At 43.5% G+C, this 12603-nt stretch overlaps 1 protein-coding gene across 5 annotated transcripts in view; it reads right to left on the bottom strand.

The window, feature by feature from the left end:
• The window catches only part of LOC309873060 (uncharacterized protein C3orf20), a 90536-nt gene that overhangs the window by 77521 nt on the left and 412 nt on the right, over positions 1 to 12603 (bottom strand). Inside the window, exons 2-5 of one of the 5 annotated variants that reach the window (XM_082748012.1) lie at positions 12457 to 12487; positions 4074 to 4130; positions 3174 to 3734; positions 2298 to 2438 (exon numbers count right to left, since the gene is read on the bottom strand). In XM_082748012.1, coding sequence (XP_082604138.1) covers positions 2298 to 2438; positions 3174 to 3654 — 622 coding nt within the window. In that variant the 5' untranslated portion in view covers positions 3655 to 3734; positions 4074 to 4130; positions 12457 to 12487. Of the gene's footprint in view, positions 1 to 2297; positions 2439 to 3173; positions 4131 to 12456; positions 12538 to 12603 lie in introns of all 5 variants that reach the window. The other 4 variants (XM_082748011.1, XM_082748010.1, XM_082748014.1 and 1 more) reach the window with 4 other exon arrangements.

The raw sequence follows: 12603 nt of genomic DNA, 5'->3' as shown, positions 1-12603 counted from the left end.
TCCCTGCTGAGCAGGGAGCCACACTCCAGCTTGATTCCAAAACCCTGAGATCATGCCCTGAGCTGAAGGCAGAAGGTTAAGGTAAGCCTCAACCCTCAACCTTAACCGACTGAGCCACCAGGTGCCCCCCTTTATCAGCTTTTATTTTTAACCCTTTGATAACCGAATCATCCTTTTTCCATGGGGTCACTGCCCCAGACAAGCTTCCTGTCTCCAGCAGTTGACTAGTTCTGCTCCACTGCGGCAGCATCAGAGGCTCTGCGTGGGAGCTGAGCAGCTTCCCAACATCACTTCCACTGACCTCATGAAGCTCATTTTTCCCCCAAGGATGGCAATTTTACTGTGCCATTTATTTGTACTGCACATGTATATTATCAGATGTTGCGCCTCTGACCATCCAGGGAATCCTGACAACATCCAGTGGACAGGGAGAGATGCTAGGTGGGAAGGGACTTCACAGGTAAGGGTGAATGGTGATGAGATAAAATGTTTTTTGCTTCCCCACAAAACCTCCTAACAGTGAGCATGATTTTTAGGCATTCAAAATGAACCTTTGAACAACATGGGTTTTGAACTGTGTGGGTTCACTTATATTCAAATTTTTTTCTGATAAAAATGGTTAAGTACTGTAAATGTATTTTCTATTCCTTAGGGTTTTTTTTTTTAAGATTTTATTTATTTATTTGACAGAGATCACTAGTAGGCAGAGAAGCAGGCAGAGAGAGGAGGAAGCAGGCTCCCTGCTGAGCAAAGACCCCCCGATGTAGGGCTCGATCCCAGGACCCTGGGATCATGACCTGAGCCGAAGGCAGAGGCTTTAACCCACTGAGCCACCCAGGCACCCCTCTATTCCTTAGGTATTTTTTAATGACATCCTCTATTCTCTAGTTTACTTTATTGTAAGAAAACAATGTATGGTACACACACATACAAAGTTTGTGTTAATCAAACATGTTGATGTTATCAATAAGACTTCCAGTCAACAGCAGGCTATTAGTAGTTGAGTTTTGGGTGAGTCGGAAGTTACATGCATATCTCCAACTGCTTGGGCTGTCAGCACACATCACACCTAAGAGCTACATTAGACAGGACCGAATGGCTGTGTCTTCCAGATCCTGTTCCCCTTCACCCCTCTCCAGAGCACACTTCCTCCAACTTTGCGCCTAGCAATCCCCTTCACGCTTTTATACTTACACTTTGCATAATGTACTCATATGCAATGTTACTTATTTTTAAATTTTTATTTAAATAGTATTATACCAAATGTATCTTTCTAAAACTTGCTTTACTTGCTTAACACTATTTGTTGAGATTTAACTATATTGATCTCTGTGTTTTAGTTCTGGTTTTGGTTTTTATTATTTTCTTTTTAATTGAAGTACAGTTCACATACACTATTAGTTTCAGCTGTACAATATAGTGATTCGATATTTATGTACATTACAAAATGCTCCAGGGGGGCACCCTGCCAGCTTAATTGGTGATGTGTGTGACTCTTAATCTTGGGGTCATGAGTTTGAGCCCCACATCAGGTGTAAATATTACTTTAAAAATATATTTATTTAAAAATGTTCATCACAGTAAGTATAGTCACCACTTTTCACCATGTAAAGTTATTACAATATTATTGTCTACAGTCCCCATGCTGTACAGGTGCTTGGTTTTTACTGCTCACTATGTTCCATTGTCTAAACAGACTATCATTAGTATTTCTCCTGTCGAGGGACATTTAGAATGCTTCCAATTTTATTTTCCTTGCCATTCTAAGCAGTTCTGCAATAAACATTTGGTATGACTTGTACGTGTGCAAAATGTGACTCTCAAGAGTGGCCAGTGGACTGCTGTGAATCCACACCAGGCCATGACCAGATGAGCTCAAAAATTAAGAGTAAACATTTAGAAAACTTGGTGGTAATCTGACATTACTGTGACATCATATTTTTGAAAAGGTCAATCCACATGAGATTCGCAATTTTACAGATTGGTCCTTCACCACAGATAGTTTGAAAAGCATAGCTCTAGGGGATGACTTAGAAGAGAAATTGCTGGGCTATAAGATGCTAGATCATCTCCCGCCTTGCAGATACCATCAAGCTGCTCTCCAGGGGAACTGCACCATTTTACATACTCAATTACAGCATTTAAGAATCTCTGTTGCTCTAGAATCTCTCTGTTTAAGAACCCACCTCAACTTCTGGAGAGGTCAAATGTTTAAAATGGTGATCTGACCTTTCTAACTTGCATTCTTATTGGCACTATTTGAACTTCCACCTAATGGCTGAAGCTTGGGTACCTACCTTTCCCCATCTGTCCAACACTCCGGCTACTTCTTCCCATTGTGCCGATCAGATAGTCAAAAGCCATCTCCTTGGCATTGAGGTGGAGGAGCTGGCTGGCCTCCACAAAGCGCCTTGTGATATCCAGGGGATTGGCACCTACTAAAAGAATCATTGAAGCAACTCATTTTCCTCTCACATGGGGCCAATGCTTCCAGGAAAGGACCTCTGTAAATGGCCAAGGAAATAACGGTAGATGGAAGATCTACTCCTAGGGTAAGCAAGTATAAGGGTCTTCCTAATGGAAGGTCTTGACCTCTCCAAACCTGTCAGGTGGTATTTTGCTCTCTTCCCCTGCTTACCCTTCTTTCTTCCTTACCCACAGACCAGGGCACTGATGCCATTAGTATGTAAAATAACATCTAGAAGCCTCTAGAAACATCTAGAAGGCTCAGTTACTGGTATGGCTTTATTTCCCCTCCTTGATCTTGGGGTTATACCCTTGCCATGGATGATCTTGCTAACCACTAATTAGTCCTCTCAATTTACCCCCTCCTCCTGGGTGCTTCCTCTCTTCCACCGCTGCATCATTTCTACAACTCACTCTTCAGTACTTCTGGCCTCACACTGTTCTCCACAGCCTACCTTCCAGTCTGGATTCAGCAATGTTGAGGAAATGGGATGGAAAACTGGAGAACAGAAAGGGGTGGGAGGATGACTCCTGAGGGCGTTGTGGGAAGGGGTTGGATTCCTACAGCAGACCCATGGCTGCCACCTAGCCCCAGCATATCCTTATATACCTGTCTGGGATGGCTGTGGTGGACACACACACATTGGTCTGGGCAGATCCTTCTGGGCTCAGACAAAATGGAGAAGAATTTGGTGAGCCAGCCTTACCAGACACGGACTCCACCATGGCCTTCATCTTCAGGGTGAGCAGTTCTGTCAGCAGGTGGATGGACTGCCGCTGGAATCTGTGCAGGGTCTCCTGGCTAGAGTGTGCTAGGTGGCCACGGGTGGGAGACTGGGTGAACCTTGCTGACCCAGTGGATGTGGGTAGCAATTGCTGTGGTGGTACTGGTGGTGGTGGTGGTGGTGGCTTCTTCTGGACAGGGGCCTGTGCGGGGGTTAATTCCATGAGCACCACGGGTGGGGGTCCAATGCTGATCTCTAGGCCCACGATGTTGGATGGGGTAGGCAACATGGGGTCCGCAGTGAGTTCTTCCCAAGTGAACTCAAAGATGTTCCTGATGCCCTTAGGTACAGAAATGCCTGCGTTCCGGCAACTGATGAGCAGTCTGGAGATGCGGGCCAGCAGCCTGGGAGCCGAGGCTGTGTATTGCTGGTACAATTCTCGGTTGCTCTTGATGTCAGTCATGTTGGTACAGTGTGCATCCTGCTAGGTAATACTGTCCATCTCAGACCAGATGGACGTGCAGCTATAGAAAGTCAGAGCCCCTTGAGAGGTAAACAAAAGGGACAGCTCTCACCTAGGGTGAAGACGTGGAGACAGACAGAATGGAAGGGATGAAATGGCCTTTATAGGTCATTGAGCCAGCAGGTCCTATCCAGGAAGAATAAGACTCCTCCTCACACAGGAAGGCAAAGGGATGTCCTTCCTCCTTTTTCTTCCCAGAGACAACATCAGATGAACCCACGTTAGTGGGTTACTTTGGGAAGAGCCTTGGAGATAACCGGATTCCAGAAATGATTCCAGGTACAGTCATACAAACTGAGTACCTCTAGGAGGAACCCTGGGGTGCTGCAAGAATGGAAAGGAGAAAGGTTCCACTGTACCTTTTAAAGTCAGAGATCTGGGGGTGGAAGATCTGCTTGTGGTCTATGAATTAAAACCTGCAAACACAAAAAAGATGTTTTATTGGCTCTCTGGAAGACGGTGATGTGGTAGTTCCTGGTGGCAAAGCAAGGATGGGCATGCGATTATTCAGCATGTACATCCAAAGGCAGACGGGAAAGAATGAGGAGAATATAAATTCTCTCAATTCAATGACTAATATTTATTTGCCACATTTCATCAAATCAAGGTTTGATGTAATTGATTGTAAGATTCTCCAACTTACAAGATAGAAAAAAAAATCAAGATGCCATTGACTATAAGATATATCACAATTTAAGAGATGTTAAAATGGAAAAAAACACGTACCTTAAAATCAATGAACTATATAATAAATATTTTCCCATTTTAATGGAACTTCTCGAGGGCTCTGAGTGCTCATCAAGTAGACATATGTGGGTTAGCAGAAAGCATAATCATGTCTGAGTCAGCTGAATACCATTAGGTATTCTGGTGGTTTTTACCCTGCCATATTCCTAGACTGTGTTTTGTTCTTGTCTTCTTAATATATATAAAAAATAGACCACTGGTTGAAGAAAGGGAGTATGAAGCACAATTTAATAAGCACAAAAATGGCTGGGAAAATCCACAAATAGACTTCAAGGGTTTTGTAATCAGATCTGAAAGTTTCATTTATCTGATCAAAATGAGCCCTGTAAGGACATTCTTTAGTTAATGGATCACTACACTGACAAAAAAGTGAGGTCACTTCTTGGTCTTGCATTACACAAAAATGATTTATTTCTTTTAGTTCCTGAGGGGCTTTGTGAGAACATGAGACTCTGCAAAAGGTGCTCAAGAATCCAGAACACAGGGGTGTCTGGGTCGCTCAGTCAGTTAAGCGTCTGACTCTTGGTTTCAACTCAGGTCATGATCTCAGGGTTCTGGGATTAAGCCCTATCTATGTCAGGGTCCACTCTCAGAGCAGAGTTTGCTTATCCCTCTGCCTCTCCTCCTCCCTCACTCATGTGCGTGTGCATGCTCTTTCAAATAAATACATTAATAAATAAATAAAATCTTAAAAAAAAGAAAAAAGGAAGGAAAGAAAGAATCCAGAACATGAAGGAAAGGCAGACCTAAGGGAATCACCTTTGCTGACATTCCCATGCAGTGTAGGCCAGTTGTCCCTACTGTCTAACTTAAATGGCCCCAAAGACAAACTAGGAATGTACTAGAGGGTCTTACAGTGTCAGCCTTTAGAGCCGAGGTAGGACTGCTGGCCAGCTTTCTGACAATCCTTATTTCCACAGCCTTATCACTGTCAATTCTACCTTCCCTCCTGACAACCACTCCCCACCATGTCCATGGTGCTCTTCTCCCGTCAGACAATCCTCATTCTTTCACCTTTTAACAGCGTCCTCTGGAGCCACTCCAAGTTCACCCCTGGGGTGCACCACTCCCATTTGCAGAGTAGGTTCATAGGCACGATCTGGTGCGACCACCCAGGATAAGATTATTCTCTCTCCCATTTCCCTGAGGACAATACAGAACTCCTGGTCAGGCAGGAGTTGCCTGTGTGCAGACTGCCAGCACAGCTTTCCAAACAGTTTTTCCTCACAGCCCTTCAGCTGCCTCTGCCCATCTATCAGCAACAAAATCTCCAAGGAACAAGAGTTCCACAGAGCAAGCCCTTCGGACATCCTGGTTTCCAGATAAGTGGCTTCCTATGTCTATTTGCTGACCCCCTAGCATCTCTTTTCCTCAGCTTTGGAGTCTCAGAAAAATACTTCATTTTTAAAACGATAAGTCTGTAGAACAAAGAAACCACTCAGAATCTCAGTCATCTGGGCGACTAGCCAGAGGGATCTGACCCTGACCAAGAAGGGCAGTTGTTTTTTTTTTTTTTTTAAAGGCCGGACTCCAATGAAGAGAAGACAAATACAGTCCTTGAAATGTTAACTGGTCTGAGGAAATCCTCCCCATCCCACCCCCTACCAGTTCATTTCTTTTGAGGTTAATTATGAAGATATATCTTCCAAACAGATAAAAGCTTTCTAAAGCAGTTTTATTGAGATATAATTCACACATATCATTCACACAATGCGCCCCTTTTATAAAGTGTACAATGGTTTTTAGTATATTCAAAGTTTTGCAACGGACACCACTATCTAATTTTAGAACATTTTCATCACCCCCAAAAGAAATTCATTAGCAGTCACTCCACATTCCTCATCACTCCTAGGCACCCACTAATCTAGTTTCTGTCTCTATAGATTTGCCTGTTCTGGTCATTCCATATACATGAAATCATACACTATGTTGTCTTTTGTGACTGGCTTCTTTCACTCAGCATATTTCCGAGGTTCATCCAGGTTGAGCATGTGTCAGTTACATCATTCATTTTTATAGCAGAATAATATCCCATTATGTGGATATGCCACAATTTGTTGATCCATTCATTATTTGATGGACAATTTGGTTGCTTCCACTTTGGGGCTATTATGAATAGTAATACTGTGAGCATTCCTGTACAAGTTTTTGTGTGGACAGACATCCTCACCACGATTCTTTTGGCTGTACACTAGGAGTGGAATAGCTGGGTCGTGTGGTAACTCAGTGCTTAATTTTTTGAGGGACTTGTCAGATTGGTTTCCAAAGCAGCTATACCATTTTATAGTCCCCCCAGCAATGTAGGCGGCTTCTAATTCCTCCATGTCCTTGTGAACACTTGTTATTATAGGTCTTTTTGATTCTAGAGCCATTCTAGAGGGTGTGAAGTGGTATCTCATCATGATTTTGATTTGCATTTCCTTAATGACTAATAACGGTGAGCATCCTTTCATGTGTTTATGGAGCAATTTATACCTTCTTTGGAGAAAAGACTATGGCTCTAAAAGCTGATTTTTTTTTTAAAGAAATGTCATTTTAAATTAAATAATTATCGTGTATTTACTTACATTTACATTTAATTATGTAAGTGCTATAATAAATACAATCAACATAAACATTTGTTATATTTATAACATATTTACCTGTATTTTTTTAAAGATTTATTTATTTCAGACAGTAGGGGTAATGGGACAGAGGGAAAGGGAGAGAGAAACTCAAGCTGACTCCACACTGGGCAGAGCCAGACACGGGGCTTGATCTCATGACCCTGAGATTGAAACCTGAGCTGAAACCAAGAGTTGGACACTTAACCAACTGCACCACCCAGGTGCCCAGACCCGTGTTTACCACCATATACATATCTCTTCAAATTCAGCTAGAGGTGCTTATGTGACTAAATCCTGGCCTATGGGATGAAAGTGGAGCTGCTAGGTGTGGCCCTGAGCCATGTTTTTAAAGGAGGCTACCTTCACAGACAGAACTTTGTTCTTTTCTCACAGACATTCTCTTTCCTCTCAGTTGGAATGGATGAGGTGGCTGTAGCTCTAGCAGCCATTTAGAGCCAGGAAGTTAGCTTGGAGAGGGAAGCCACGCATGAAGGTGGCTGAGCAGAGCAGCAGAGCCTGGGCTCCTGATGACACAGCAGCACCCTTGCACCAGCACTTGGCTACCTACCTCTAAAGTTGTTTCACAGGAGAGAATGAGCCCCTTTGTTTGGATCTCTATCTTTGCAGTCAGGTGTGATTCCTGACCACCAGCCATGTTGGAACATCATCCTACCCTCCTTTGTATGTATCCAATTTTAATTCTGTCATTCATTTTTCCATCACTGAGACACAGGCCTTGCCCTCAAGCAGCTCAATGTTTAACAGACACATCAGACTTACAAAACTGACTTATAGACAATATGATAAAGGTCACACTATAGAAAAATGTACAAAGAAAAAGGTCTAACAGAAGCAACGTTGAAGATGGTTATAAAAGATGAGCAGAAGTTGTCATTCTAGGCAAAAGGAATGGGATGTACAAGGGAGCAGAGGCACTTGAAGCATGGTAGGTTCAGAGAACTGCAAACCATATCAGTATGCCTGGGGTCTCCAGGAAAGTAGCAGATAAAGTTGGAAAAGTGGTCTCGAATCAGATGCCAAAACGTCTTTTATGTCCTACTGAAGAATTTGCATGTGTTATATGATCAAGTATTCAAATGTATTGTCTTCAGTCACCAGTTATATCCCATGTGGTAAATCTCATCTCTGCAACTGGATGGCAGAGGTCATGTCTTCTCTCCCTTTTATAATGTCTATATTACTAAATACAGTGCTGCTATATACCAGAAGCTGAAAAATATTTGTGGCATTAAAGTCCCATGAATAGCCTAATGGACCCATGCAGATGGCCATAAGCGAAGTTTCAAGAATCACCTCCCACAAAGGAATAAAAAGATTGTGTGAGAAGTTTATAAAGCATATAGATGACCACAGGCCCAGTGCCACCTTCATTCCATTTTCTGTCTGGCTGCTCTGTCCCAGAGGACAGATCCAAGAGGAGAAACACACACACACAAAGCTACAATGACAAGTCAGAGTGCTTTCTGCAAGGCAGAATGGAAGTCCAGAGAAGGCAGTGTGGCTGGGCAGCTAAGAGCTCAGGCAATGTGACCTTGAGCTTGGAACTTGATCTCTGTGATGATCTCAAGGGCCCTAGTCCCCACCTCCCCAGATTGTGGGAATTAAGTGAGACGATGCTTGTACAGAGTTGGCACAATGCCTAGCACAGTTAAGTGCTCAGTGAATGTTAAATAGAAAAAGGAAATTATTTGGAGTGCGTGAAGAAGGTTGCATAATGGAAATGACAGAAACTGACCCAGAAACAGGTTAGACTAGCGAACAAGGAAAGGAGAACATTCCAGGTGGTGGGTACAACGCTTGCTCGAGGTGGAGGCTCTAAACTGGCAAGTTTGGGGAGCAAGAAGCAAGCAGAGCATTCTGTGGGTTAGTGTGGAGCAGGAGGGGCAGAACCGGGCCAGCTGTGAGACAATGATCCCGGACTTCATCCTGCAGGTGACGGGACACCGCTGAAGGACTGTAAGCAGAGGGCGCATCTGTATTCTAGGGTGCTCCTCCCAGGCGCTGGCAGTGCAGTGGGAGTGTGAGCAGCCCAGCTGCTGTAGGCATTAGCCAAGGAGAGGGGCCGCACCCACAGTACCCTGATTTCTACCTACAGTGAAGAGGGACTCCCAGTCTTTGGTGCACCTGGAAGGGTACTTAAAAAGCACAGATGGGTGCCTGGTGGCTCAGTGGGTTAAAGCCTCTGCCTTCAGCTCAGGTCATGATCCCAGAGTCCTGGGATCGAGCCCCACATAGGCTCTCTGCTCCGTGGAGAGCCTGCTTCTCCCCCATCCCCCACCCCCGTCTGCCTCTGCCTACTTGTGATCTCTGCCTGTTGAAGAAAGAAAGAAAGAAAGAAAGAAAGAAAGAAAGAAAGAAAGAAAGAAAGAAAGCAAGCAAGCAAGCACAGACACAGCAAACTGCCAGGGATGCAGAACAGGGGTGAAAAGTAGGGAAATTGTGAACAGGCCTTGGGAAAAGCAAGTACATGGGAGTTAGAAGGAAGCTGAGGGGTGACATTGGGTATAGGTTTAGAAGAAAAGGGCATCCTTCCCTTCCATTACTGACACTGACCCAAGAATATACTTTTTAGAAATGCATACAGCTGGGGATGTCTGGGTGGCTCAGTTGAGTAAGCATCTGCCTTTGGCTCAGATCATGATCCCAGGGTCCTGGGATTGAGCCCCAAGTCAAGTTCCCTGCTCAGTGGAGAGCCTGCTTCTCCCTCTCCCACTGCCCAATCCCACCCCACAGCTTGTGCATATTCTTTCTCTCTCAAATAAAAAAATACTTTTTTAAAAGTACATATAACTGTATACTTAAAAACAAAATCAAACTTAGCTCTCTCAGGTCATTTGGTCCTGGGTTTCTTTGCTATTATCTCTAGTTTCTGGCTCCCTATAGTTTTAATCAGAAATGCTTTGGTAAAGACAGAAAGCAGTGCAGATGTAACCGCATGCCTGCAGTCTGTGAGCAAGCCCAGCTGTCGGCTAGGACAGGCAGGAGAATGAGCCCTTGTTCAGTGCAATGAGGAAGTGGAGATGGGACTAGGAAAATGAAGACAGTGTGCTTTCTGTTGTTCAGTACATAAAGCATGCTCTGGACAGATGCTTGAGCTCTCTAAGCAGATGAGGAGGAGAGAAGGGCTGAGCTAGAGAGAGAAGTGATCTGACAGGAAGCAGAGTGGGGGCCACCACACACGATTAAGCTTAAGTGCCTGCCACCAAGGAAGGTTTACACAGGAGACTGAAACCTCATGGTCACACCTCATCCTGGAGCAGCATTCTTGCCGGCCACTTGCAACCTCCACCAGGGAGATTTGTCATGACACGAAAGGCCCTTATTAAGATGGGTCTCCCAGCAAGACCCATCAAGAAATATAAAAATGATCATCCCTTTGACCAAGTGATCTCACTCCTGAAAGTAATGCCAGGCGGGGGTGGAGGGAGGTTTAAAAGAGGGAGAGAAGCTACTTTAGTACAGATCAATGCTGGTTAAGACAAACAAAAAGATACTTACAGCCTCTTCATTCTTAATAGTGAAATAATGCAGTCAGCCAACAACTGAGGACGTGTTTAACAACAATGTAGACTAATTTGATGAACTATTAGGTAGCAATTAAAAATATCTGAGCAGGGTGCCTGGGTGGCTCAGTGGGTTAAGCCTCTGCCTTCGGCTCAGGTCATGATCTCAAAGTCCTGGGATCAAGTCCTGCATCAGGCTCTCTGCTCAGCAAGGAGACTGCTTCCCTCTCTCTCTTCCTGACTATCTACTTGTGATCTCACTCTGTCAAATAAATAAAATCTTTTAAAAAAATATCTAAGCAGCTCAGTTTTAAAAACATTATTTTAGGGGCACCTGGGTGGCTCAGTCGATTAAGCATCTGCCTTTGGCTCAGGTCATGATCCTGGAGTCCTGGAATTGATCCCTGCATCAGGCTCCCTGCTCAGCGGGGAGCCTGCTTCTCCCTCTCCTCCCTGCTCATGCTCTCTCTCTGATTCTCTCTCAAATAAATAAATAAATAAAATTGTTTTTTTTAATGGTATGTTTACATTGATCACACATCCCTTAAAACCCATGTAGATTATAATTGGAAGCAGAGCTATAAAGCCTCTTCTAAGGTAAAGAGGATTTTTGTGAATATGAAAAAATGTTCAACATTCCTCATCATCAGGGAAATGCAATAAAAAACCACAATGGGATATCATCCCACACCTGTTAGAATGACTATCATAAAAAAAAGACAAGAAATAACAAGTGTTGGAGAGAATGTGGAGAAACTGGGACCCTCGTACACTCATTATTGGGAATGTAAATTGGTGCAGACACTATAGAAGCCAATAGGGAGGGTCCTCAAAAAATTAAAAATAGAATTACTGTATGATCCAGGAATTCCACTTCTGGGTATTTATTCAAAGAAAACAAAAACACCATCTGGAAAAGATATATGCACCCCCATGTTCACTGCAGCATAATTTACAAGAGCCAAGACAGGAAGGAAACCTAATTGTTCACTGATGGATGAATGGATAAAGACAATGTGATTCATAGCTATAATGGAATATTACACAGCCACAAAAAAGGAAATCTCACCATTTCCAACATGGATGAGGGCATTATGCTAAGTGAAAGAAGTCTGACAAAGACAAATACCATATGATCTCTCTTATGAGTGGAATCTGAAAACCCCCAAAACCAGAAAGCCAAAAAGCCAAGCTCACAAAAAGAGAACCAACTGGTGGTCACTGGAGACAGGGGGCGGGGGTAGGCAAAATGGGTAGAAGGGAGTCAGAAACTGCAAAGTTCCAGTTACAAAATAAACAAGCCATGGAAGTGTAATGTACAGCACGGTGACTATAGTTAATACTGTATTGCCTACCTGAAAGTTGCTAAGCAAGTAGATCTTAAACGTTCTCATCACAAGAAAAGAATTCTGTATGTATGGTGATGGGCGGTAACTAGACTTATTACAGTGATCACTTTGTAATATATACAAATATCAAGTCATTAGGTTGTACAACTGAAACTAATGTTATATGTAAATTAAACCTTGATTTTAAAAAGTTAATTCATTTTTGAAAAGAAGACAATCAATCCTGGGTCCCCTATAAAGACAGCAGTACTGTTCTCAGAGGTACCTGTGACCTGGGAGACCTGGGCTGTGAACAGGATGTACTTCTGTGTTTTTAGTTTTCACAAACAATCCTGAACAACATGCATAGAGAGGTGTGGGGCAGGGCAGGGAAATCTGTATGTATGGTGATGGATAAGGGGCACCGAGGGGTCAAGTGTCTATAACTACCCCCAAGTTCAAGTTCATGGAAGCTTCACTGCTAAAAACATTCAGAAAGAGAAACAGAAAACAACGTACCCCAGTGAAAACACTTACCACGAGGCAAAACTGCCACTAAGCAGGTGAGCTTCAGAGTCAGGAAGAACGTGGCAGTTAGAAATGTGGTGGAGAAAGCAGCTGTTTAAATTGAGGTTGACAAAGAAGAAATATATCTGACCATTCCCATCACTGGACAAAATGCAC

The sequence above is a fragment of the Mustela nivalis genome (assembly GCF_964662115.1).
Source record: "Mustela nivalis genome assembly, chromosome: 1".
Classification (NCBI taxonomy): Eukaryota; Metazoa; Chordata; class Mammalia; order Carnivora; family Mustelidae; genus Mustela; species Mustela nivalis.
The sequence above is the reverse complement of the archived record's forward strand: the minus strand, read 5'-3'. Positions and strand labels throughout refer to the sequence as shown.